We start from the raw sequence: 27822 nt of genomic DNA on the forward strand, positions 1-27822 counted from the left end.
TCTTTCTTTCTTTCTTTTTATTTGAAAGTGACTAGATCTGTTCTTGTGATTTTTATTTATCCTTTATATGTTTATCATGTACAGTATGTTTTTATAGTCTCTGCTGCATAGTTTTAATACTGGAAGTCCTTGGGGGAAATAATCTTGCTGTTGTTGATTTTGCTAATTTAGCTCAAGGTAAGTTATTTCTTCATTTGTTTTGTAATTTTAGATTGTGAGTTTAGGTTCATCAAGATTTTAACTATGGGAATCCTGCTAGGCCTAGGTTGAAGGCATATCCTTCCAGAGAGGTTTGAGGCTTGCTCTTGAGCTTGCTTCTCCCAGACACTCCAAAGCTAGTACTTGCTCAGCAGTAATATTACTTGACTTTTCAACTTGGGGATTCCCAGAACATGCAGGTATTATGAAGTCAAACTCTAAACCTGTTCAAAGATAAGCCCATGCTTACTAATTCTCAAGAGAGACAACAAATCTTTCTCCCAATTCCCAGGCTAAAACAGATACCATTCTTTGCCACTTCCATGTAGGAATATATTCTTTCCAAACCACCCTTTTACCTAGTATATCACCTTTCAACGGTTTTGACCTTCTGCTGGGGTAAGTCAGCTCCAACTGCCAGCCTGGATTAGTCCCAATACTTCATCTCCTTTCCTTGTGTGGGCTTTTAAAACTCAAGCCACTAAGTTACTAAGACAAGCAACCCCCCCACCCAGGACTACTTAGACGTTTACCATTCTGGTTCTCAATTCTTTCTTCATTTTTGCCCCTTTCATTCTTATAAAATTAGCTACACATTTAAAATCTTGTTTATTACATTTTATCCCAAAGTATGTTAAGTGGGACGGTTTTCAGGTTATTTAGACTACCATAATTGCCAAAAGGGGAAGTCTCCAAAGCTCTTACCTTTCCATGACTTTTCTTTTAATTATATAATGAAGAAGCCCCAATCAGATAGAGCTATCTTTTTAACTATTTCTTATAGTTTATCATTATCTATGAGAAAGGTGGGAACACCCTGGATTGAAGGTTTCTACAAGTAATAATCATTTTGTGTTAGAATGAGAAAGTGTAGATGACAATAAGAAGTGAGAGGCCACTAAAGTTATGATGGATTGTGAGGGGATACCATGTACAGTGAATATTCAAACCAAGAATATCTTGAATTCAGAATGCTCGAAGGTCCCTGTAATCAATACCTATAGTGTACAACATAAACAGTACAAACTTATCATGATTCTTCTTCTAAACAAAAGATATAATTTAAACAAATCAAATGTAAAGATAATAAAGAAATAAAATGACTTCTAAAAATAGAATATCTTTTTATCGTATTTGGTGCTGTACCTACCTTATAGATCTACTTTTTTAAGTGAAAAAAAAAAGGGGGAAGAAGTTATCTTTCAAGAAGGATTTGAAAAGAGAAAAAAATGCTGATTTTCTTGGTAGTTTGAAAACATATTGCTCCAGGCAGGGTAATAAATAGTTTATAATCAGAAAAACCAAAAAAAAAAATATTACCATGGAACACTTAACATGGCAGAATGGACACAAGTTGGTAAGAAAGGAGACAAGGGTATTTTAAATAGAATAAAAGCCTTAGTATAAAATTAGATTGTTACGAGGAAAATAAAGGGTTTATAGAAGTGGACATGAATAAAGGAACATTCTGAATGTTCAAGAGAGAAAAATAGAAACAGAGACCCCATTGAAAATAAACTTGGAAAATCTGGACATCGGAAGGGTAACATTTGTACATTGTTCTTAAGGACAGAAATGCTCCCAATTTGTCCTGCCTTCTGATTTGCCATTAGGACAGAATCTACCAGCTCCAGCAAGGCTGCTACATCCACTGGGCGTGCAGTACTTTTCCACTTTCACAGTAGGGGGCAGGGGGTGCTAAAGATAATGCAATAGAGAAACCATTACTAAGGCAAGATGACAAAAGATGAGATTACAATCTCAGAGGCCAAGAACTCAGAACTGGGGAGACAGACAAATCATGAGAATGAAGGAGCTATCTACAGGCTTTGTAAATGACATTTGTAAATGACAAGGAGATAATTTTCTACTTTGGGTATAAAAATGATATGTAGTGATGGCGTGCCTACTAATCAGGGGATGGTGAACTTGAAAAGGACCTTAGAGGTCATGGAGACCATTATCTCATCTCATTCAAAATACTTCTTCTCTTCTAAAGCACACAACCCTCAATTCTCCAAATCTGCATATCTTAGACACAGCTTATATATATTATGTGTAAAGGGTTTCCTTCTTATTATATTTATGATATTTATTAGATCTCCATAGAATTACTCTTTTTTTTTTTTTAAAGATAATGTCTCACTCTGTTGTCCAGGCTGGAGTGCAGTGGCATGATCATAGCTCACTGCAGCCTCAAACTCCTGGGCTCAAGTGATCCTCTTGCCTCAGTCTCTGGAGTAGCTAGGACTACAGGCACACACCACCACACCCAGCTAATTTTTCTTTTTTTTTTAGAGACAAGTTCTTGCTATATTGCCCAGGCTGGCCTTGAACACACAATCCTCCTGCCTCAGTCTCCAGTGTTGCTGGGATTACAGGTGTGAGCCACCATGCCCAACAGAATTACTCGTTTTTAACTATGGTGAAGCAAATGACCTAAAAGGGATTTGACACTGATTAGAAAGAGAATATTTCTGCCAGGTTTCAGTTTCACAAGAACACACCTATGGAACCTTACCTTAGTGAAGGCTCGGTAACACAAGCCACACAGCTCTACCAGGTAGGCCAGGGTGAAGAGAGCATTCTGAATTACAAAGCTGAGCAGTTTTGAAAATGGTTCCAACAAACTCTGCAATGAGATTGGCACCAAATAAAGTCAACTGCTGATTCTTTCTTTAAAAAAAAAAGCATTAAAATCTTATGATACTTTAACTAATGGAATCATTCTTTTTTTTATTTAAAATCTGTTGCCAAGTGACTACTGTAGCAACCCTGTCGGTCTAAAAACAGAACTACACCTTCAATCAATGGCTCAAAGAACATGATTAAATCACTTCATTGCTCAAAGAGAATTCATTTTTCCATGAAGCATACATTTTCAAACCCATCTAACTACAATAGTATCTTCATGTCCACCCTGAGCAATTAGGACTCTGTGAGGTTTGCATTAGGATCTTCCATTCTTTTTCTTAGAACCTTTAGGTATCTATGGATGGGTCCATCAGATTCAGATCTTCTTGAAACCTGTCTTCTCAGTGAAGTAATGCAAACCACCCTTGTGTGTAAGTGCCAAAGGACTATAGCTTAAATAAAATTCATCACGATGCAGCCTCCTGCCAATGTTTATCAGGAAGGCATCGTCCTGCTCTGGTCTCTCTATGTGAATCCCACCCATGAAGGGTCAGTTTTAGTTCCACATGCTTTATTATTTAGAAATATTTATTGAGCACCTAATGAGTGACAGGCAGAGTTAGATGCTTTCATATAATTTATCTCATTGAAATTTCTTATAATTATCCTGGGAGACAGCATGCTATAATATAGGCCATGACACAGTGCTAGAATCTGACACAAGTGTTTTCAAACTCTAGCTCTTTTTTTTTTTTTTGAGACAGAGTCTCACTGTGTTGCCCGGGCTAGAGTGCCGTGGCGTCATCCTAGCTCACAGCAACCTCAAACTCCTGGGCTCAAGCGATCCTCCTGCCTCAGCCTCCCGAGTAGCTGGGACTACAGGCATGCGCCACCATGCCCGGCTAAGTTTTTCTATATATTTTTAGTTGTCCAATTAATTTCTTTCTAATTTTAGTAGAGACGGGGTCTCGCTCTTGCTCAGGCTAGTTTCGAACTCCTGAGCTCAAACAATCAGCCCGCCTTGGCCTCCCAGAGAGCTAGGATTACAGGCGTGAGCCACCGCGCCTGGCCTTAAAGAAACTCTTTGAAGCAGCACGGTTGATTCAGTATTCTTTGCTCTGTGTAACTGTTGTTTCCTTGAAACACTGACAATGGATGAGTGGGGATAGGAATGTCTCAAGATGATATATAATGCATCCTTATTGGTCAAAAAGAGAAACCTGGATTCAAGCCTATATAGAATCTTGCTCTTATATCTATAAGTAATGCAAACCACCCCTGTGTGTAAGTACCAAAGCTCTATGGCTTAGATAAAATTCATCGCGACATAACCTCCTGCTGATGTTTATCAGGAAGTCATTGCCTATTTTGGTTTCTCCAGCTGAATCCCACCCATAAGGGTCAGTTTTGATTCCATATGCTTTCTGTGTACTATTGACTACCAGCAGCAAGGTGACGGAGCACTATGGTACAAAAGAAAAACCAAAGAACTTGGACCCAAAGGACCTATGTTCAAGTCTCAAATCTTCTACGAATGAGCTATATAACCTTGGCCAAGACACTTCATCTTTCTGAGCCTGTTTCCTTGTCTATAAATGAGCAGATTGAACCAAATAATCTCTTTATAACTTTCTAGCATAAACTATAAGTCTATGAAAGCACAGTCAAGTTAAATAACTGCCCGAGATGGGCATTGTTGGTATATTAGCTAGTAATTACAAGCTATTGCAATACAAACTATTGCACCACTGCATAAATATAATGCGGCCCAGAAACGAAGGTAGGAATACAGAAATGAATGAGACACAGCAGTGAACTTCATGAAGCCCACAGTCTCATCGGGGAGACTTCAGGACAATGTAAGTGCTCATACAGAGCACTCTATCAAGTATTGTGGGAGCTGTTATAGAAGGAAGTGGCTACAGATAACATACGCATTTTTCCTTAAATGGGACCTTAAGGAATGAGGAGGCGTTCGCCACAGGCACAAGGGTATGAAGCATTTCAGGCAAAGGAAATGGCCTGGGCAGAGGCAAGGAACCACGAAATTGAATAAGTTTATATATGTAAAGCACTAAGCACAATGCCTGCCCTATGCTGTGCTTAGCAAATGGTGGTGGTTGTTTTGATGAGGATAATAATGCTGATTCTAGGAGAGGGGGCATGAGGGATGGGACAAGTAGCCAAAGATTAAACTGGAAAGGTAGGCTGGCGAGTTATAAAGTGACTTCTTGTATGTCACATTAAGGAATTTGGATATTATCCCTAAAGAAAAGAAACATTATCAAAGATTTTTAAGCAAGGAACCAACACAATGAGATCTGTGTTCAGAAAGATCACCTAGTGAATAGCATGGGGGATGGACTGGTGGGCATGGCCCAGGACCAGGAGGACCAATTACAAACAATGACATTGCCACGTATCAGAGCTCTTCATACTCGATGCTGATGTAGCATGAGGAGTGATAAGGAGCTTAACTATTTCTTTAGTATTGCTGCATATGTGTCTTTTTAGGTGAAAAAATAATTGACTGACCAAGTGGTTATATTTCTCTGAAACGCACATACCCTTGTGGCATTGGTAGAGGGGATCTTCAAGAGGCAAATCATAATTCTCAAACTGGAATCTAAAGAACACTGTGAATAAACATGAAAAAAGTTAATGTCAGTTCCGTTCTTAATACAAATATTTTTGCTTCAAATATTTCCTGAAAGCATTTATTTTAGCAAAAAGGAAAAAATTTGAACTATGACCACCTCTCTACAGTTTCCTGTGCCATATATTCATGTTGGAAAAAAAATCATTCTCAGGTCAAAACAATTTTAATTAAACAATGCTAAACAATTAAATAAACGTAGTTCCTAAACTATTCTTCAAAGATACAGCACTAAAATTAAGTCAGAAAGAAAGTTGAATAGAGAGATGGATGGATGGATGGATAAACGACAGACAGACACATAGGTGGACAGATAGATATCGAATGTATTCAACTCTAAAGAGGTACACTAATTTGTGAAAGGCCATATTAGGAAAATATGAGTATTTATGAGTATAAATACTTAGCTCTATTTAAAAACCATTAGTCCAAATAAGAATCAGTTTCACCTGCCCTTTCTCTGCTATGAAAAGACATGACAAAAACCTGAGAAAAAGCAGTACAATTTCTACAAGAGAAAATTATGCCTTACATATTTATTAGAGTTTTACTTTGGCAAGATTCCACACCAAAATGTATTTTTTAAATTAAGTTTGCTGGGACTGGGGGGAAAATGTTACAGCACGAATACACAATGATGTTATTTAACATTGTAAATATATCACAATAGCAGGCTATAGTTAAATTTCTGCAGCTGTGTGTATTAACCTCTTCAAGATTAAGCCAGTGGCTTTCCAGGTGGAATCCCTGGGCCAGCGGCATCTCTATTACCTGGTTCTGCCCAATACCCATCAGAATAGATGTGACATTTACATTACTTTAAAAAAGAGAGATTTAAAAATCAGGAAACGCTAGAATGCAAATCCTCAGGCCCTACCCCTGCTGAAACAGAAACTCTCTAATGGGTCCCAGTAATCTGTCTTGTAGCAAGTCCTTCAGCGACATGATGCATACTGAAGTTTGAGGTCTGCTTCTCTAAACTGATCAAAACAAACCACAAAAGATTTTTCAATGGCTTATTATTTTTCCCAGAGATTAAAAACAAAAGCAGAAGACGATCAGAAGCAGTGCCCAGATCTGCCCTAGCAGGGCAAATTCTTACACAAATCCTGAAAGTATTTCACAAGTACCTTTTAAAGGAACCACTGGTCTATTTAATCTGCTCAATACCCATCGGAGTAGATGTGACATTTACATTACTTTAAACCAGAGGCTGAAAACTGGCTGCTCATCAGGCCCCCACAGTGATTTAAAAATCAGGAAATGTCATCTTAGAAAAAATAGGGAGATCGAAAACATGAGGCCCACGTTCCCTCATGACAATAAGCAGCAGGAGAAGAGTAGCAGCTGATCCCGGTAGAAGGTCTGGTGCATTCCAATTCTCAAGGGTCTCAATTCTTATTACCTTATCTCACTCCACTTCACTCATTAACCTTGCAGGCAGGGTCCCTATGGGCAGGGCTAATTGTCACAAATTAGGTAAACCAGTTGTTTACAGCTGGCAACACTTCCTACTCTCAGTGTTCTAGTTAAATATTTTGATTATCACATCTGCATATAGGCATTGGAATTTGCCATACCTGCCCCCGTCCCTTCTCTAGAGTGTGTGACTCTGGCTCTGATTGGCTCTCTGGTCCGAGGGAGGCTCTGTGTGTCCATGTTAAATATGGACTTGATTTCCTATGTGTGTACGTGTACGGTAGCTACACACATACACGGTTTCAAAGGGCTAATCTTCCTTGCTTGGATTTATTCAGCTACTCCAGATTTGTGGGCAAACAAGGATCTCAGAATGTAAGAGGTGGTAAGATCCCTCCTGTGAACTCCTGCTGCTCTTAGTAACATCAAACTCAAAGCAGCACACACCAAGCTAAGGGTCCCTGAGTTATCTCCCTTGCAGATCCTATGAGTAGTATCAGCTGATTTGGAAAAAGGTATTATCACAGGTGGTTTATCAAGGATCTTTACATACATATAATACTCATTTCACAAGTAGAGCTACCAACATGTAACACCACTTGTCAGATCAACAAGTGGTTCATCTTGTTATGAGTTAAATATTTCTATCTGTGATCTGCACACAAAAGCACAAAAAACCTGAAGGAGAAAGTGAGGTTCAAAGCCAGCAGTGCCACCGCCAGCCATCTCCTCTCTACCTGCTCGAGACGTGAATGCCCTCAACTCACCCCATTTTAAAGGGGCACTAGGAGTCTGTTAGTGGAAAGAGCACTGGACTGTGAGTCAGGAGACTTGAGTTCTAATCTCTGCATTACCACCACCAAGCTGTTTCAGCAAGTCACATCATCTCTCTGAATTTGCAGCCCCTGTTTGGAAAGTGGGTACATTGGAAAGTACAATTCTTGCAGGTTTCTCCCAGCTTTATCAGCATAGGCTTCTTATTTGCATTTACTGGGTTCATGTTGGTAATGACCCTTGGGCCACCAGATTTCCAGCTAGGTAATTGTGTGTTGATTCTTACGGGATAGTATGGTGTGGGGGGTAAGCTGTCAAACAGAAACATCATCTTGGTCTTGCAAGGACTTTATTGACAAACACATAAGCAAGCATTTCTCTTTTTATAACTATCTAAAATTGAAACTTTACATTATATGTCTGGGTTCCTTTTAGGCAAAACTATTTATTTCCTTACTTACTTAATATCCACCTGAGAAAAATTTCTAGATAAACACAAGCTACTAATGTCTTCCTGATCCTTCTTAAATCACCTGGAGACATGCAATCACTGACCATATTCATAGTGAGCAAAATGCCCACTCCATATTGCCGTCATTCTAATATTGGCGAGAACAACCTACATAATTCTTTCATTGCATGGCTGACAGATTCCTTATTGTCCTTCCGAATACATTAAATCACCCAAGGCTCTGCTGCTTGTGTTGTTCTCTGTAAACAAATGGTCTGAAACAGTAAGAAAGTCATTTAAAACGAGATCCTAAACTCAGCTTACCTTCAGAGGTAAAACACAAGGCAGCTTGGCAAAAAACGTCTGAAACTGGTTGCTGATGGTGGTCCAGAGGCTGCTGGGAGAATCCATGGGCAAAGCTTCCATGAAGGTAGCAATGTTTTCCAAACAGCGTATCATAGCACCCCCTGCTGGTAAATTCTTTTTGTTATTTAGACCCTAAAAACACAAAAGCATAGGCAATCAACTGCTGAAACAGCGCGGGAACTCACATAGCTGTCTGGTGAAGATCAGTTTAAGAAATCACACATTCACGCTATAAACGTGTGTTGAGTGCCTACTATACAGACCCACCATCGTAACAGACCGGAGTCATACAGAGAAAAATCCACCAGTTCGGAGGGACTAAGGGGGAAAATTGGTGATCTTTCACTCAGGGAGGGGTGAAATGTGAGCAAGAAATAGGAAACATCTTCTAGGGATCTACAGTTGGTGTGGTTAGGTGCTAAGAAGACAATGAATGATGTTTGCTGCAAAGAATTCCCCAGGACAAAGACTGGGAGTAAGAATTACAGGAGCAGCAGCTCTCTTACTGCAGTCAGCATTCAACTAAACCCCAAGCTCACTGACAGAGCTGACAAGATGTGACCCTGAGATTTGAATCCAAGTCTCGCGATACAGCGAATAAATGGCGCGCAGCCTTGAACCCAAATCTCGCGATACAATGCACACGGCTCTACCCAGTCTGCATTTGGAAAACCCGGTAGTTCTGCGGCGGTGAGTGCAGAGCGCTGGTATGCGTGGCTTAGTTGAGAGTGTTTAGAAGCTTTAGATGAATAGTGAATCCACCTAAAACAGCAATGTCCAACTGACACTTTCCTATGCCTTGATAATTTTTTAAATTAATTTTTAAAAATTTAAATTTTAGAATTTTAAATTTTAAATATAAAACTTTTAGATTTAATTTTCAAATAAAATGACCTTGACTTTCTTCCTCAGCAGCACTCTATGGAGTGACTTAAAGAAACATGGCATGCCATTTCGGCTGGGGCTTGGGGTATCATTACAGCAAACCTACCTCCAGGAGCTGACTGAGGGCAGCAATAGAGCTCAGCTCATTGAAGTCCATCAGAGACGTGGCTAAGGTCCGTAAAAAAGTCCCATCTGGAAAGTCAACAGTCGGATTTAGTAGTGTTCGGGTTTCAGGGACTAGCCAAATTTGTGGTGTCTGGATCCTCAAAGGGTGAATTACCTTTGATGGTGCTTTGGAACAGCTGCGGGAAGATGCCGTTGGGGGCCAGCTGATGGAAGATACAGCGCAGGAACTGCTTGGCCACCCCTGCGGCATTGCCGGGAACCATCATGCTGGGATCGAGCAGGGAGAGAAAAGACAAGAAATCATGGGCCAATGAGCAGGGGTTCAGACATTTATTTATTTAGAGTCAGGCATTTACACACTAGCCCTCCCATAGAATATCTCATTGTCATTTTCATCAGTGAGAAGAAATATTCTGGTCAAACCTAATCCCCGTTAACAACCCCTTTAGCACAAGAAGGGCATATATTAGTATCTCTCTTTTTACAGATGAAAAAGCTAAGGCAAAGAGATCAATGTGCCCAAAGTCAAAAACAGTATCCATTCCTACCCTCCTCTGGCCTTTCTCCCCATTGCAGCCAAAGTACCCTTTCTACATGCTACACGCGCGCATCTCATTGCTTAAAAATCCTTCAGTGGCTTCTCACTGCTGCTAGAAGGAAGCTCCAAATATTTAATGTGGTTTATAAGCCCTGAACAATCTGGCAAGCTAGTCTCAGCAAGAGCTTGCATTTCTGTGCTATGGTCATACTGGCTTTTTCATAGCTCCTCCTGCACACTAAGTTCTTTACCACCTCAGGACCTCTGCACGTGCTCTTTCCATAACTATTTCCATAATTAAGTTAAACCCTTTTTTGGGGGGCAGGGGTCTTAGCTTAAACATCACTTCTTAAAGGAAGGAAGCCGTTCCCTCCTTCTCCCCTCCCCTACCACTTCCCAGACAAGATCAGGACTGCCTACTATACCCACTCATGGCATCAGCTCCCATCTAGGCTTGCTCATCTCAGCAGACGGCACACCCATCCATCAGTTGTTCAGATCAAAACCTGGGAGTCATTCTTGCCTCCTCTCTTTCTCTTGCACCCAACATCCGATATATCAGCATATTCCGTTGGCTCCACTTTCAAGAATTTTCTGACTGTATCCTTAATGTGACTGCTTCTCACGACTTTAGACCACTATCCCCTCACCTGAACCACTGACATGATCTCCAAACTGGTCCCCTGCTTCCATTCTTACCTCCTAAGACCTGTTTTCCACACAGAGACCAGAGTGATCCTTCTTAAAAAATTATTTTTTTAAAAAAAATTATTTTAGTAAGAACACTTAACATGAGATTTACCCTCTTACATTTTTGTGCACAATGCATTATTGATGACTATAGGCACGTGATGTACAGCAGATCTCCAGAACTTACTCATCTTTCTTAACTGAAACTTTATGCCCATCGATTAGGAGCTCCACACTTCCCAGTCCACTCTGATTCTGTGATAGGACTACAGAGCGATCCTTTCAAGCACAAGTTAAAGCATGTTGCTCCTCGCCCCAGTGGCTCCTTGTTTCACTCCTAAAAGCCAAACTCTTACAATGACCCACAGGGCTCCACCCAGCCTGGCTCCTGCTGCCTCTTCCATCTCCCTCCTATCACTCTTTTCCCTGCTCCTTCTGCTCCAGCCCTATTGGTCTGTTCCCCAAATACATGAGGCATTTTCTTGACTTAGAGACTTTGCATTGGCTGCTCCCTCTGCCTGGAATGTTCTTTCCATAAATTGCTGCTTGGATCACTCCAGTCACTCTGTTGAGGTTTTGTTCAAATATTACTTCCTCAGAGAGGCTGTCCTTGACTGTTCTATATAAAATAACACCTCTAGTCACTCACTATCTCCTGGACTACTTGATAAATTCTGATAGCATTTAGAACTAAGTGATATTAAATTACATCATCAGTTTTCTTATTGATTAATTCGCTTATTTTCTCCCTCCTCAAGGAGAACATAAGTTCCATGAGTGGCAGGATTTGCTGTTCTGTTAACCACTGTATCCTCAGTACCTAGTAATCACTCCATAAATACTTGTTGAATGAATGAATGTGATGTAAGTCTCTCTACACTTTTTCTTCATGGCACTTAGCAGTTAACAATTACAAATTTCTTACTCATGGTGGCCTCCCCAATAGACTGTAAGCCCCATAAGGGCAGAGATTTTGCCACCAGTTAAGGCCTAAATATCTAGCCACAGAGTGGGCTTAAAATTATTTGTTGGCTAAAATGAGTGAATGAATGAACAAAGGCATGAACAGTAAATGAACAACTAGTGCTCTCTGGAGCTACAACTGGAACCTAACAATATAATACTTCCATGGTGTACACACTAGTGTTTTAGAAACAAGATGAACATGCACAAGGGACAAAAAGAAAGTGAGATTTGGGCTCATTTTAGGACCTTACCTTTCTGCTTGATTAGAAAAAGTAGTGCTGGAAGCCAATCTAGGAAATAAAGTAAACAGAGCCACATGAATATCTTAGGTTTTCATGATGACATGCATTAGTGTTGCAGTAGGACCTGTTGCAGCTCAGGTTTAGATCGGGAGACATGTACAACTGTTGACAATTCCCTTGACCAGGGACAAAGGACCCACACGGTGGTCAGTCACCAGGGTTAACTTACTCCCTGAGACCTTTCTGTGTCATATTTTCAGGGAGAGGCATGCAGTTAAAGTTGGTTTTCTGCCACACGGCCAGTCTACACCACGGCATCTGCAACCAGTTTAGACATTTATCAGAGCAACATTTGACCCAGCCCATCTCCATATTAATTCAACTCAAAATTTGTTTCTTTGTATACAACCTCTGAAACCTAACTACAAACAAACTGCAAATTATAAAAGCCTCTATAAGATAGTAAAATTGTAATAGGAGTATTTGTCAGCTAACTGTTGGATTGAAATGATGAAATGGAAATCTTTTATACTGCGAAGAGAAACTTATTGGTTAAATAATCAATATATAATATGTAATTTCTGAAAAGTATAATTATACAGTTCTGTATCCATGGAAATATTCTACATTATCGTGTAGAAAGAGAATGTACTAAATTGGTTGGTTTAGAAGAACATGTCTTGACCAGTAAGATGCTGAAGAAGTAAATAAAGAGAATGCTGCACATTTATTTACTTTATTAAGACTATAAGTATAAGAGTGAACTGAGCCAAGAACCCATTTGGAGAGAAATAGAAGGTCTGGCAACCACTAACATCAGACACCATTCCCAGCTGCTTTGTTTATGGGCCCTCTCATGCTAATGACACTAAAACGAGTAGATAAGCCTTGGCGAATGAACTAAACAGTAACTAAGGGTGCAGCAAATGTGATCTTAAAGGCTGCACCTTGTAAAAGGGATAGGTAAAGTTTTAGAGGAAGCCAATTAGACAGGAAAGTGCGAGATCATACGGAAAAGCATGGGTGATGAATGAAAGGGTTATGCTGAGCTTACAGACTCCTAGAACACCCTGGAGTGGTTCCTGTGGTCATAACTAGCATAAATAAACTAAACGTGTAAATCCACGTCACCTCATCTGTTCTTCGTGGTGGAATTGAGGCATGCAAGGAAGCCCTGAATTAGGTGACTGTTGAATCTGATTTCTTGGTGCTTTGGTGATTAGGCTGAGGTTGCTTAGAATTGAGGCAGCTTGCATTAAATGCACTACCTGGCTCTGGCTAGTCTTCCCAAAGGAGGTAGAGATTTAAATACATGTGTAGGTAATCACATAAAAATGTATCTGCTACATTTTTCCCTTGCTTTTCTTCAAAGCTCATCTGTTTCCATCCTAATAGTTGGCAATGCTTGAACATGGATTACTCTTGCTTATGTTAAAACAAACAGAAAACTAAAACAAATTCCTCTATATATCTATAACAACTTAGGTCAGCTATTTCAAAGAGATGGTAACAGACCAGAACAATAATTCTATCCATTCCTAAACTAAAAAGTAATGACGGTAGGAATTGTGACCCTGTGTCAATAAAACCCTCAGCTCCACAAGTATTGCTGATAGCTGATACAACCTTTATTCCACAATTATGATTAGGTCAAAATCAAGGGCTTCAATGAAATAATCCATCTTTTCTTATCTCTCCACCTCCCCATATTCTTCACTTACTTTGCACATTGGCTACTTCAAAGTTTAAAGGTGGAATGGTTAGACTTGCCTTTATACCATTTCTGACTATATGACTCCTAAGGATACTAGGAGGGGAGTCATATACTTTGGGGATGAAGGAGTTTATAATGCTTTCCTAGTTGTCTTTAATTTGAAATCAGCATTTTTTCATATTTTTAAAAAATATTAAATTTTAGCCCCATTAAGATTCATTCTCTTTCCCTCCCTCAGATGCCAGGAATTTGCAGAATCCAGATCATGTCCTACCTCCTCCCTATAGACCTTTCCTAAGAAATCTTTTCCATCCTGCGCTTGTATATGACCTAGCACTCCTACCACTCATTACGGCACTTAATCGTGCCCCATCTTGCACGGCTAGTTGGTGATGCCATACAGTAACTTTCTTCTTTGGCAACTAAGCCACAGAGTACTTGAGGGCAAAAGCATGGTCGAATGCCTGCAGCCTAAAGGACCCAACACTATGTTAGCACCGACTGTAAACTTAATAAATTTGTGCGATTTAATTCAATCCTCTCTTATAAGTTGTGCATGCTAGGACTACAGTTTGTTACTGAATTTGAACTTTATTCACATCCATGAAATACATCGTTTATCTTCTAATGTCCAATCTACTAAATAGAATTTTCTTAACATGAACACCCTCAGAGCAGCTGAGCTTAATCTCCCCTCAGTACAGCTGAAGGGTCCTGTTCCCCAAATGTGTACATCCTTCCTTTATCTGAGTCAGAAATGTAAATCTTCTATATTACCATATACCCCTTCACATGACAATGTCCCAAGTTTCATAGTTAAGCAAGGTGCCCTTGAAATTACAAAATGCCTAGAGAATCCATCTCAAAATAGGTAGAGAGAAATAATAATAATAGCTAATACTTACTAATTGCTTACTATGAGTGACTGACAGTTCTGAGCACTGTTACATACTTTAGCTCTATAGTAACAGACAACAACAGTAGTTTTCTTAGTGTGGTTTCCTCTAGCTTCACTCTGGCATTATGACTCATGGCCCTGCACAGCTGGAAAACTCAATCCAAAGCTCAGTCCAATTGGTTTTCAAAACTAGTCTGAGTTGATCCTGCCGATAACAAGCATCTACAAGGTGACTGAACATTTCACTTTTGAACTGTGAGTTGTTACTTTGAGATGTAGATTGAATAAGGAACCTTCCTTCCAAACAAAACAGAAGCCGACACTCACCGCCCCACAGACTGCATGATATCCAGCAGGAGCGGGGCTGCCAAGTCCGGGCTCAAGTGAATGAACGTGGAGAGGACCACGATGGCCAGCCCGAGTGTCTCTTCATCATATTCTTCAAGAATGGCCCCACAGTCATGGCATCTGCAGAGAAAACAGAGCAATGGCTTCCATGAAAGAAACCACGGTTTCAAGATATAACAGACACAGCCACTTCTAGTGAGTCTTGGGAAAGGCCTCAAAGGAGATGAGTGGCCCCATTCTGACAATAAGTGGGAGACTCCAGTGCCACCATCACCATAGACACAGAGATAGTCTGGGATCATGAAGGTTCTTTGACTACTGAAAACGTTCTTCAGTTCACAAGCACTCCTGGCCTATGCATGAGTTCTTGCTCCCTTTTAGAATGAATGCCAGTTGGATTGACTATGGACTATGGTTGATGGATTTTATACATGGGAAATTATTGCTAGTGATAGTCAGTAACTAGATTTTTTTTCATTTGTCAAAATTCATTTGACAAATTTTCATTTGCCTAGATGCAAATGGAAGCTTTCAATAAAATGCTCTATTTATGGGAAAGAGACAGGGTAGTCAAGTCAACAGAACAATCTAGAAAGCCTGGGGAGTCTGGATGGAGTTTCTTCTCTACCACTGTTTGAGATCTTATGAACTCACTAGGCCTTCCTATTCCTACCAAGTATGTAATATGTAAAAACACAAACGATGGCACCTGCTCTTAAGTCACTTACAACTTATTGCTCTTTGTAGTGTCCTAATACAGGATCCATTTAATTCAACTCAACCAAAGCTAGCTTCATAAAGTGAGCAGCTTTATAAAGAAAAGGGGAAATCTACTGGGCATAGCAAGGGAAACAGAACTACTACAATTGCTGCTGTGACCTTTTCATCTGAAATTTCCTAAATATAAGCAAAAAAAAAAAAGATAAATTTCTTATAAGTTGACATTTTAAAATATAGGATTCACATTAGAAATCAAAAAAGAAAGGAAATGTAGTGCACACATGGGCAAACAGGAAAGACTGGGGCTTGGTTGGGTGCAGGAGGGAATTACACCAAGAGAAGGGCCACGGAGAGCCTCCCACAGGCAACTCAGTGTGTCCCATGTGGACACTCCAAGGCAGCCATGCAAGACAGGCACCTTCACTTCTTCAGTCACAACTGTCAGCTCCTTACTGAATGAGCGATGGCCAGCTGCATGGACACTCACACCAGCCCCTTCCACCTCGCCCTCCTCACCTTTTATCAGACATATACCCAGTTTGTCAATTTGGTCACCTTTACAGGAAACCTTCCTAGTCCAAGGAGATCTCTCCGAACTTGACATCCTACAGTGTCTTATTCTTTATCATATTCACCGAATAAGCATCTATGTGCCAGACAATATACTGGAAGCTTGGAGTATAAAATACAGAAAAAATGGCCCTAGTCCCTGAGAAGCTCACAAACTGTTACAGAAGATGTAGGTATAAATAATTAAAATACAATGTGATAAGCACTAGAATAGGGAAATGTACCAAATGCTATCGAAACTCGAACAATGGCATGACTAATTCTGCCTGGTGAAATCAGGGAAACTCTGCCGTAAGCCGGGTCTTGAGGCATGAACAGGAGTTCGCCAGGCAGAAAAAGTACAAAGAGAAGGGTACATATGAAATCACAGAAAAGAGAACACATCAAGCATGCTCTGGAAAAGGTAGGGGAGCTGGAGGAAGAGCTCCTGGTGAGGAGTGGTAAGGCCATACCTTCACACATAAAGGGCCTTATCTCATAAGCTAAGGCATTTGGACTTTATCCTAGAAGAAAGCTAGAGATCTTAAAGGCTGCCAGGCTGAGAGGTGACATATCCAATTTGAGATTCAGAGAGCAGATTCTGCTGGCAGGATGGAATAAGCATCAAGGCTTGTCCTTATTGCCATCCTAAGAGTTTGAAGCTTCTGGTTGAAGGATTTTATTGGTGTGAAATTACTGCTAGGGATAATGAGTAAGTGATATTGTTTGCATTTGTCCAAATTAAAAAATCAAAATGCCTAAGCATAAATGGAAGCTGATCATACAATACGGCATTGTGCACACCAACACGATGGCTACCATGGTGACCAAACTCTAATTCTGTAAACACGGTAAAGAAAATAACCGTGCGAGCTTACTTGTCCGTCATCACCGTGGGCTGTTCGTCAGTGAATTCTTCGGGTGCAGGCACAAACATACTGACTATGCTGGGTGCTGACAGCAGGCTGGATTTGGTGGCACCTAGGTAAGCAGCAAAGGAACAACCAGTGAATAAAGACCAGCTCCTGGGAGGCAGGAAAGGCCCCGTTCTCTTACAAACCCTGCAAAGATCACATTTCCAGGAATGCAACTTGACATCCCAATTGTATTGTGTATCCCTCTATAGCAAAATGAAGTCAAGAAAGATTGTGATTAGTTTCTGTTTATATCCTTTTAAGAGCTAGAATTCTATCTGTCCCTTTGCTTCTTGACTCTGGAAAAATCAGAAAGAGTTTAGGTGCGCCAACAGGGTACAAGGACAAAGATGAAAAACAAAGGGGGAGATCTACTCAAGGGTACCCTTAAGTGAGTTACAACCCTTATTTTCTAGGGACAAACAGAAGCTGCCCATACAATACTGCATTTCTAAAATCACAGATGCATATCGACATTTAAAGTATTGTTAATTGGGGAAGGGAATAAGATCCCAGAACTCCACACACTTAAGCAAGGGTAAATATTTGAGTTAAGAAATATCAGTGCCATTTTTCTACCCTGGAAATCAATATCAGAAGCGCCAAAACAAAAAGACTTCATTTTTCAAACTGAAGTATTTATGAATGAAATATCAAGTGTTTTGAAAGAACCAACCAGTGACTCATTCTGCTTCAGCCAATTGATACCACAGTGTTTAAAACTTTGAGTTTTGATGCCTTCAAACACGCTCCAGTGATGAGTAAATCTGTCTGGAGAGTCAGGAGGGCCATTCTCCGTTAAGACAGCCTCTAGTGCTAGACAAATTCCCTGGGAACTACGGAAATGAGGCACTCCAAGAAGAATCCCAGAGTTACTTACAATCCAGAGTAATGCCATGTTCTACAAAGCAATAACTGAAACTCTGAGTTCTTCAAATAGGAAGGCAGGCAGAAGAACTCAGTGTGATTAAATAATCTGTTTCTCATCAAGGAACTGGTAACTTGGTGCTGGGAGTGGAAAAAAAAGCCTGTATGATCTTTCCTTAAACAGAAGGAAAATGGTTCAGAGAATTGGTTTCTAAAGGAATCAAGATAAAATATTTAGAAACCTAGCCAAGTGAGCAATATGTTTCAATCTGAGGGGAAAAAATTGTCTTAAGCCTTTGAAAAGTCAAGATGCTTCTAATACTGCAGACTTCCTTGCCTGGTCAAAGGTTACAAAATGTATTTCTAAGAAGCAGAAGACCTGAAAACTCAACTGGCAAAGGAAAACATCTGAAAATATCTTTATGTCACTTCCTAAGCTCCCAAATGCGAATCCAAATTGTCCTACTATATCTGTCGGCTGTATCTGAGATAACATTCCTGAGTATACCTAAGGGTGTCATTGACAAAGGTCCCCGATTGTTTCATAGAAACATTGTTTTGAGTGGAAGCAACAGTATTACAAACATAAGTGTAAAATTATTAATAGTAGAAAAGGCAAAAACTGGGCCAAGATAAATGAAGACACAATTGATTATTAAATAGTATGATAAGCAGCATGAAGTTGCTTCCAGAAACCAAAACACAATTTAAATCCAATATTCCATATGTTTTTGAGCATCAACAGACCACATATAGATGCCAAAATGCCTGTGCTAAAAGTGGAAAAATTAAGTCCATAAGATATATGGTGATATGTACACAGACTTACTAGAAACACAAGAAATTTGATTTTTTTAAAAAAAACCTCTGAGTCAAGGATTTCAGAAGATTATTGCCAATTACTCTTATATATTAATCACAATTAAAGTCAAGGAAAGGGAAGGACTCAAAGTCAGTTTAGTGGTTTCAAACCAATTATTACCTCATACAAATGCCAAGAAAGAGGTATTTTTGACAAGAGCACTGTGAAGTTGTTTTTCTGTATGACAACACGGAATGCATGATGCAATATTGGTGGCAGTCATCTGTGAAAGGAGATGGGTGACGTTATCGGGCATTGGCCCCCACAGGGCAACATTAGCTGAACCAATGGATTCCTAAATACTGCTGACGTGGGAGCACAGAATAGGTACAAGGAGAAGGCGGGAAATGCAAAAAGGAAGCCACAGACCTCAGCCACCTTTCGTTACATCAGAGTCACAAGTCTACGATGTTAAAGGGAGTCCCCAACATCCCCCAGTTGTTGCCAACACTTCTGATGCCACTGCTACTGGTTCCCCTTTGCAAAACCCAGCATGCACCCTGTACGGAACTAGAAGCAGAAACAGAAGGTCTTCTGGAACCTGCATAAGGAAGGGCCCACATTGAAAGCTCCACTTCGAAGCTGGAGATCTTGACAAAATCCCCTTTGGGAGTCTTGGAGACAGAAGAACTATAAAGGTGTTTGTATCAGTCGCCCACCTGCACCAATGGACTCTTCAGTTTACCGTGAGAGAGACCAACTTTCCACCTTGGTTCCCATCACCTCACTCCGTTTTTGCTGCTACTGAGTCACTAGATCGTGAACAAGTACCCAAGATTTGTTCGACTACCCTGACTTCTACTCATCAAAGCTTTTCCTAGCCCCAAAGATGAGAAGAGTCTTACCTCATCTGATACGGGAACTAAAAACTGCTACTCATTACCAAAGAAGTGTCAGTAAAAGCTGGAGATAAATATCTCCTCATTCCTTAGGAAAATTAGAAGAGTGATGTGGTCTAGAAAAATAGGTCTTCTTGATTTAAGAGACTAGTTATGAGATGTGATCATAATTCTTTTTTTTTAACCAATGATAGATTAACTTGCCTTGTAAATTACAAAAGAACAAAAGTAATGATTAACTAGTTTGATAGTTAAAATTCATGGGATGAATTCTGAAAATAAATATTCTGACCTTAGAGCAGATTTATGTTCAGCTTGCTTTCATGAGCAGCATAAGGTCAAGTGGATATTTTCAATGTGCACTTCAGATAGCTGAAAAGAGGCTGTTCACCCATGACCTCAACATTCTAGAAGAAATACAGATAAGCTGGACCATGCCCAGAAAAGTAGGTATAGGATGACATGGAAAACTGATAGGTATGAGGGGGAATACTGAAGGACCCAGGAATGTCTAGTGTACAAAAGACTGAGGGAATTAAGCAATGGGTGGCTATTTTCAAATGTCCAAAAAATTATATGAGAGAGACTAGACTTGTTTCGTGTGGCTCCAAGGGTTAGAACGTCACTGTAAGGAAGAACTATCGGTCATATTCGAAGATGAGATGTCATGCGTTCCCAGTCCCTGGAGTGTTTGAGCAAAGGCTGGCCCCACTCACGGAGCTGCTAAGGAAGAGGCTGTAGCAGCCACTGGGTGACCAGATGGTGGCCATGTCTGGTCTCTTTCAGCTCTTACAGTCTGAGACTCTGTGACTCAACTAACCTCTCGTTCTCAACGGCTGTCCCTCCAGGTCAGGGTTTAGGCACGTTGGCACATTACATTGGCGTTTCCCGGGCTGTATCTGTTCTGTGGATAAACAGAGCATTTCAGTCTTCAGTGTGATAAGCTCAACACAATTCAGAATACAAAGAATTTAACCAGTCATCTCTTAGGGCCATTTTGGGGGTCATTGTTACTGTTGATTATTAACATTTACAGGACACATCCTAGATTTTAGGGTAGGGTTGCTTGGGGTTTCACTACCAACCTGAGGTTCAGTTCTATGAAATGCAACTAAAAGCGGGAGAGCGTCTAAAACCATCCCCAAAAAGTGCGGACCACCCCTCCCATCCCCCAAAAAGCTCAAATCTCATATCTCCTGATAGAAAATGAAAGGCTAATGTCATGGCCATGAAAGAAATGTTGTATGCAAATCAATAAATACATAAGTGATCATTTGAGGAAATGGCCAGAAAAGGTCATAGAGAAAACATGTGGGACTGGTAGAAGGAAATGGCAGGCGTTGGACCGCGGGACCGGGGTAAGGGGCGGGGCAGAAATGGAGGAGTGGTGCTTCAAAAACACGTGTTCACATGAAAGATGAGGCAAAGGAGCAAGTCATCCCGGCGCGCATGGATGGAGGAAGGCAGGCATGCTATGAGTGAGCTGGCGCACGCTGAGGTGGACCGACCATGACCCGTGTTTTGGGCTGCCTTTCTCAGTGTGCCTGCGTGGCCATGTCTGTTCTCATGGAGACAAGCGAGTCCCTGCACCAACACATGGTTTAGAGTGACATGCCACCTGACACTGTACTGTACGGTCACAGGCTCTCCTCTGGGCTTGGATTTGGTGAGTCCTTTTTTATGGCACTAGTAAAAATGAGAATATTGAAATGAACTTCTAATAGGACTTGGGGACTAGAGGACCAACTTGGAGGATAGAAAACAAGCCCAGGAAAACTCAGGTGAAAGAAATTCAGACAGCATGTAAGTGGGAAGTATTAAATGAGAAACCAGGGCCAGGCGAGGTATTTCACACTGTAATCCTAGCACTCTGGGAGGCCGAGGCAGGAGGATCACTTGAGGTCAGTAGTTCGAGACCAGCCTGAGCAAAAACAAGACCCCCATCACTACTAAAAATAGAAAAAATTAGCTGGGTGTGGTGGTATGCACCTGTGGTCCCAGCTACTTGAGAGTCTGAGGCAGAAGGATTTCTTAAGCTCAGGTGTTTGAGGTTGTAGTAAGCTACGACAACCCCACTGCACTCTAGCCAGGGTGACAGAGCGAGATGCTGTCTCAAAAAAAAAAAGAAACTAGCGTGACATGAATAAGGTTGAAGTTTGGTTGAAAAGTGAAAAATTCAGTTAAATGGGTTATTTGGCATCGTGTAGATTTTTTTCAGATTAAAATTTGGATTCGAAATTGAGATCAATTTGCCTTTTTATAAGTACGGAGTCAATCAAACTAGATTGTAATTATAGTCAGAATCTAAAATGGTTAGCTTAGGCTGAGCTATTTGCTGCAGAAAACAACGGTATGGTAAAATAATCTTCAGAGCCCCAGATCAGCCTAACAGAAGCTGGGCATTTAATTATCAGAGACCTCACCAAAAAAAGCTGCCGTTCTCAGTTCCTCATGTAGCTTCATCTCAGTAAAGAGAGAAGCACGGTCCCCTTTGGTGTGGACAGAAAAACTTTGCTCAAGCCCTATAACCTCCTGAGGTTAGCTATTAATATCTAGTGTCTTTCTCCTCTTTTTTTGCCTGTTGGTTTTTGGTTCTTCACTGCTCACTACTACACATCACTAAAATGAACAGAAAACACTAAACCTTTAAAACGTTAAGAAACCTCATAAAGGCCCGGAGAGTTGAAACTATCTGTTACATATGAGATTGGGTGTGGAGTGTGAGATTTAGTTACCTAGGCTAGTGCACGCTCTCTCTCTCTCTTTCTCCTTAAGAATAATGAGAACACATAAGCTGACTTGTATATCAATACTATGGCTTTGAAAAAAATAACAGTATCACAGGATTTTGGTTTGATGGACATTGTAATTCATAATCATAAGGAAGAATATTAAAATAATCTCATATAACTGTAGCCAGAAAGTACTAATCAAAATATAAAGAGTCTGATCCAAGTGTTGGCCCCCGGAGCCTATCACAATAATAAACCCTTGTATTTTCACAGTGCAAGCATGTTTCAAAGTGCTTTCACATATATAATCTCATAACTCAAATAACCCATTTAATTAAAGAAGAACAAAAGGAAAGGCAGGCAATTAAAAGAGGATTGCGGCAGTACTACTGGCTTGAGAAGGTAGTAGGTGTGCAGAACGTGGTAATAACACAGTTTACAAAATGCAGAGTGATCGTGTTTAAAATAGACACGTCACGGCAGGGCAGTCAATTCTTACTTTAAAGTTGAGGTTAGATGCAGTTCCATCGTATGAGCATGGGCGGGGGACAGGGGGAGGGTGTGCGGCTGCAACTGGTAACCCTGCTGGCTAAAACCCAGAACCCATATTCCCAAACTTACTGGCAGATCACGTCACTAAGCTGACATTTATTATTACTATTAATACTCCCTTATTTGGGGAGTGCTTTATAGTTCATAAAACAGAGAATATTGATAATCTTTTTTTTAAATTTGCATCATGAAATCATAGTTCCATTCCCTCCTCCCCAGATCGATAGCCTAGTACCTGGAATCTGGGTCTTAGAGAGAAAAAGAGTTGGGCCAACCTAAGTGGAAGAAAGTGTCACTCTAGAACAATTGGAAAGTTTAAATAGACTTATTAATTACCCTCTTTTTTTTTAAATTATTTGAACCAAAGAACAGGAGAGGAAATGTATTCCTTAACAAGGGAGCAGCGTGGACACAGAGAAAGTGGCATTAGCTAATCTGAGAGGTAAAACAAGAAGAAAAACTTGACCCACCAGTGTCCCAGTTGCTGATGTTATGGGGGGCGCTAGACTGATGTTCCAGCTGGCGCTTCGTTAACTGGCCCATTGTCAGAACTCCCAGGGATCCCCTTTTCATCTGCCTATACTGAGCTATATGGAGGAAATTAGGAGATGATTACTAGGGGAAATAAATTCCACAGCACACAAAGGCTCTACACATCCATACAGAATTTTAATTGAACCTTCATTAGCTAGTCGTAATTTTCGGTACATTGTATGCTCCTGTCCAAATGAAAAACTAAGGCACTCTGCTGTTCCAGGGCCTTATTCACACAGTGGAGGCAATAACAGTGCCCATTAGCACTGATCTGTAGTACGGAAATATTTTTCCCCATTACAACTAAATAAAATATTTTCATTTACTTTATTTTCTTTTTTTTTTTTTTTCTTGAGACAGAGACTCACTCTGTTGCCCAGGCTAGGGTGCCATGGCGTCAGCCTAGCTCACAGCAACCTCAAACTCCTGGGCTCAAGCAATCCTTCTGCCTCAGCCTCCCGAGTAGCTGGGACTACAGGCATGCGCCACCATGCCCGGCTAATTTTTTCTATATATTTTTAGTTGTCCAATTAATTTCTTTCTATTTTTAGTAGAGACGGGATCTTGCTCTTGCTCAGGCTGGTTTCGAACTCCTGAGCTCAAGCAATCCTCCTGCCTCGGCCTCCCAGAGTGCTAGGATTACAGGCGTGAGCCACCACACCCGGCCTATTTTCATTTACTTTTTATCTTATATACTCTGCCATGTTCCAAAAAGGATTTAAGACAGATAATACTATTTTGAGTTTATATAATAGCTTAACTTTCTTTAATGGAGCTTCAGTTTTCATCATATCCCCATGAGGTCCCCGCATCTGTGTGTATGATGTGTCTGTGTATGTGTGCTTGTGTATTTTAGAGTAGAATGACATATATCAACCCCAATTTTCAGAGAGAGAAACTGAAGCAAATGAAAATATGTTACTTGGAACCAACCAGCAACTGAAGTGGTCCTAAAACCAAAACATAGCAACTCCAAAGTCAATGCTGTTTTCAATCTCTGTATGAGCCTCTGCCTACTGTTTGAAAAATGTGAATCAAATTACATTCCACAAGTATATTCTAGTGCATGTCTTTGTTTTAGAAACGGTGGTAACATTTTTATCCTACAATTAAGCATTGACAAATATCCCACCAGTGAAATGTCAAGTTATTAGTAGTTCCAAACCAGAAAACAATGAGAAGCGCTTCTGCCAGTAGATGGCTGGGTTAGAAAGCAGCTCACCTCCTCTGCTCCTACCGTGCTGTGAGTGGTCCACCCAACCCTACCAACCAGCCCAATGTGAGAGGCAGAACATCACTAATGCAGCTTTTCTACATGACCCCAAACACCTGGATACTTGACAACCTGTGGTTTTCACTCTCTTACAAGGACAACTTCAGAAACCAAAGCTATGAACTACATGCCCTAGAAGGGGATGGTAGAAACTGGAGTGACTGTATGGCCCCTGGAAACCCTTCAATGTTATACACAGGTTTCGCAATCATGGTACCAAGGCAACAACCTGGCGTGATGTGAAATCAATTACAACATCATTTTAATGTAATTAGCATGCTGTTTGATTAATGGTGGTCAAGGCATGTTTAGCTACAAAATAATCAGCTTATAAACTGATCAAAAGAGAAGAATGTGTTAGGAATTCCTGTGTCTTAGAGTCCACATTAACAGAATTCATGGAAATGACAACTCAACCTGTTATTAGCTCTTATTTTTGTTGCCAATTGGTAAAATTTACAATTTTATGACTCACTTGAAAAGTGCAGCTTCAGGTAAAATTCAAGAGCAGAAATTTTTTAAAAGATTTGACAAATTTAAAAATTAGCAGCATCTAGCAGATTAAAAGAAGGATTTAAAACCTCTAGTGATTGAATAGTTTCTTCAATTCTCAGTTGTTTTTAAAGACAGCAGAATTCCCTGAGAGTAAAAACTCTTAATGTTTAGCTCAGTGTGTAAGGCACCTGGCATTATGCTTCCAAGAGCACACCACCAAGAGCTATAGAATGCATGTTTTTATGGCAAGGAAGAGAAAAATGGAAATCTAATGATATGCTAAACTAAATCCAGAAAGGCTAGATTCAGTCATGATGTTGGGATCATGATACACTTGATCAGTTTACTTTATGGTATATTTAATTAGCACTAGAGTCCCACTAACTTAATCATCCTATGTCAAATTATGCCCTTATTCACTATCTTTTTTTTTTTAGATGACTCATGCAAATTATGAAGAAAAGATACACTTTCATGATTTTAGTATGTGGACTTAAAAATGGGCATTTTATCATGTTATCAAAGAGATGTTTTATGATAACAGAACAATTAGATTCAGAACTAGCCATTTTTCTTTCCTACCATGTCTAATTGTCACTTGGAAGCTATTTCTTAGAATTTCCATAATCTTTATTACAGTTGAATTTGAATTATTCTGAGGCAGTGTGGCACACTAAAAAAGAACAAAGGCTTGAAAGTCTAACAGACCTAGCATCGTTTCCTGTCTCTGTCACTTAGTAGCCATATGACTTTAGGCAAGTCACTTAGCCTCTCTGAACCTCAGCTCCCCAGTCTATGAAATGGGGTCAACAATATCTGCCATGCAGTGCTGATGGAAGGATTGGATCAGATAACTATATGTGCGAGCCACTTAGCACAGTGCCTGACACATGGTAGGTGTCAAATAAATGGCAGCTATAATTGCTATTATGATCGCAAACTCCTGGAGAACAAGGGGTGTCTTATTTATTCATCTTTGATCCCCAGTGCCAAGCACAGTGCCTGGCATCCAGCAGACACTTCATAAATGTTTGCTGAATGAATGAATGCATGAATGAATACATGAATGAATGATGAAGATGATGGTGTTCCATACTACCAGTCCAGCATTTAAGTTAAGATCTTTATCTGGCTTTTCAGGATCATTCTCATTTCAAAAGCTTGTCAAATGAAAATTAAATAGCTTTTCAGGCACTGTCCCCATGGAACACAGAATGTGTCAGCACATGTGACAAAGGTTCACAGAAGTTGCACCTCTGTATCTCTGATTCCCGGTAAGAATGTCCCAAGCTAAAGTCTCTTAACTGCCCCCAGAGCCAAGTGGACACCGTTTTGGAACTTCAGTGGAATTCAGGCTCTTCATGGACAGAATCTCAGACCCAGAAACGGAAGGTAGTTGCAAAGCACTTGCCTCCTATAGGTCCTGTGCAATGTCATGCCATTTTTATTTTCCAATGCAAAAGGGCTAGATCCAGTCATGTATATGATAACATTTATTTTATGATAACCTAGAACAAATTTTGTTAATGATAGAGGTGATTCAAATTACAGAAGGGTGCTCCATGTAAAATTCTGCCATAAATAATGCTTTTCACGTGTCCCAAAACCAGTTCCATGATTTATTTTCAGGCTAGTAACATTTAATTTTTATTTTATTGAATGACAAAATTCAGTGACTGTTCCTTAACAAATTAGGATTCTTGGCCAATCAGTAACCATAGTGATTTATCAAACATTTGAGATAGGAACAAAAGTGGGCCATACTACACCTCAGGTCTCTGAGGGCATACAACATAATGTCACCCAGGAAGCTAAGACAACATAAAAGAAGAAAACCAAGATTGTGAAAATTAAAAACAAGGCAGCAGAGAGTGTTCCAAAATCAATGTACAGGTGCAATGATCACCAGAGGGAACCTTACTTGATATTGAGGAATGGCTGCTTGTTTCTGGCACCCCTGCTTCTAACGTAGGTGCAGATGAGGATTCTCGTGGCATTTCCAAAGTTGAAAGCCCTTTAGTAGAGGAATCTACAAACGGAAATATCATTTAAAACTCAGGAAATTGATTAAAAGCAAGTTCAAGAACCTTTTCCATATCTTTTTCCCTCTTGCCTACTATACCCATTCAAATCTTTACACACTTTCTGGCTCTAATAATTACTTTCATGGAATTACATACACACTGGTTTCAATGGAGAGCTGATTATATGTTACATTCTGCATCTATGGACATGTCTCTTAGAGCTCAATGACAACCCAATACAGAGCAAAAGCTCGGCATGCTCACAATGCATATCCTCGAACAAGTTTTCCATACTGAATTTCTTTTCATCTAATACCTAAAGATGCTTAATAGTTCATTCCACCTATCTCCACCTTTGTCTGGAAGTTTCCTACTCATCATTTACACCTCAATTTATAGAGAAAATTGCTCCCCCAGGGAGGCTTCCAGGACCTCTCTCCCTAAAAATATGGAAACAAAAACACTGAATCAGGTGTACCTTTTATGTAATCACAGATCACCTTGTCTTTAACCTTTCCAAACTTATCACACCATAATATAATTGTCTATTTACTTG

General features: G+C 40.2%; 1 protein-coding gene across 1 annotated transcript in view; it reads right to left on the minus strand.

Moving 5' to 3' along the window:
- The window catches only part of UNC79 (unc-79 homolog (C. elegans)), a 237920-nt gene that overhangs the window by 53766 nt on the left and 156332 nt on the right, over positions 1-27822 (minus strand). Inside the window, exons 22-32 of the mRNA XM_012655194.1 lie at positions 27164-27271; positions 23411-23527; positions 20477-20560; positions 17053-17155; positions 14885-15025; positions 11955-11993; positions 9664-9776; positions 9490-9575; positions 8457-8630; positions 5400-5468; positions 2654-2830 (exon numbers count right to left, since the gene is read on the minus strand). Coding sequence (XP_012510648.1) covers positions 2654-2830; positions 5400-5468; positions 8457-8630; positions 9490-9575; positions 9664-9776; positions 11955-11993; positions 14885-15025; positions 17053-17155; positions 20477-20560; positions 23411-23527; positions 27164-27271 — 1211 coding nt within the window. The remainder of the gene's footprint in view (positions 1-2653; positions 2831-5399; positions 5469-8456; positions 8631-9489; positions 9576-9663; positions 9777-11954; positions 11994-14884; positions 15026-17052; positions 17156-20476; positions 20561-23410; positions 23528-27163; positions 27272-27822) is intronic.

This window comes from Propithecus coquereli, unplaced genomic scaffold (assembly GCF_000956105.1).
Source record: "Propithecus coquereli isolate 6110/MARCELLA unplaced genomic scaffold, Pcoq_1.0 Scaffold468, whole genome shotgun sequence".
Lineage (NCBI taxonomy): Eukaryota > Metazoa > Chordata > Mammalia > Primates > Indriidae > Propithecus > Propithecus coquereli.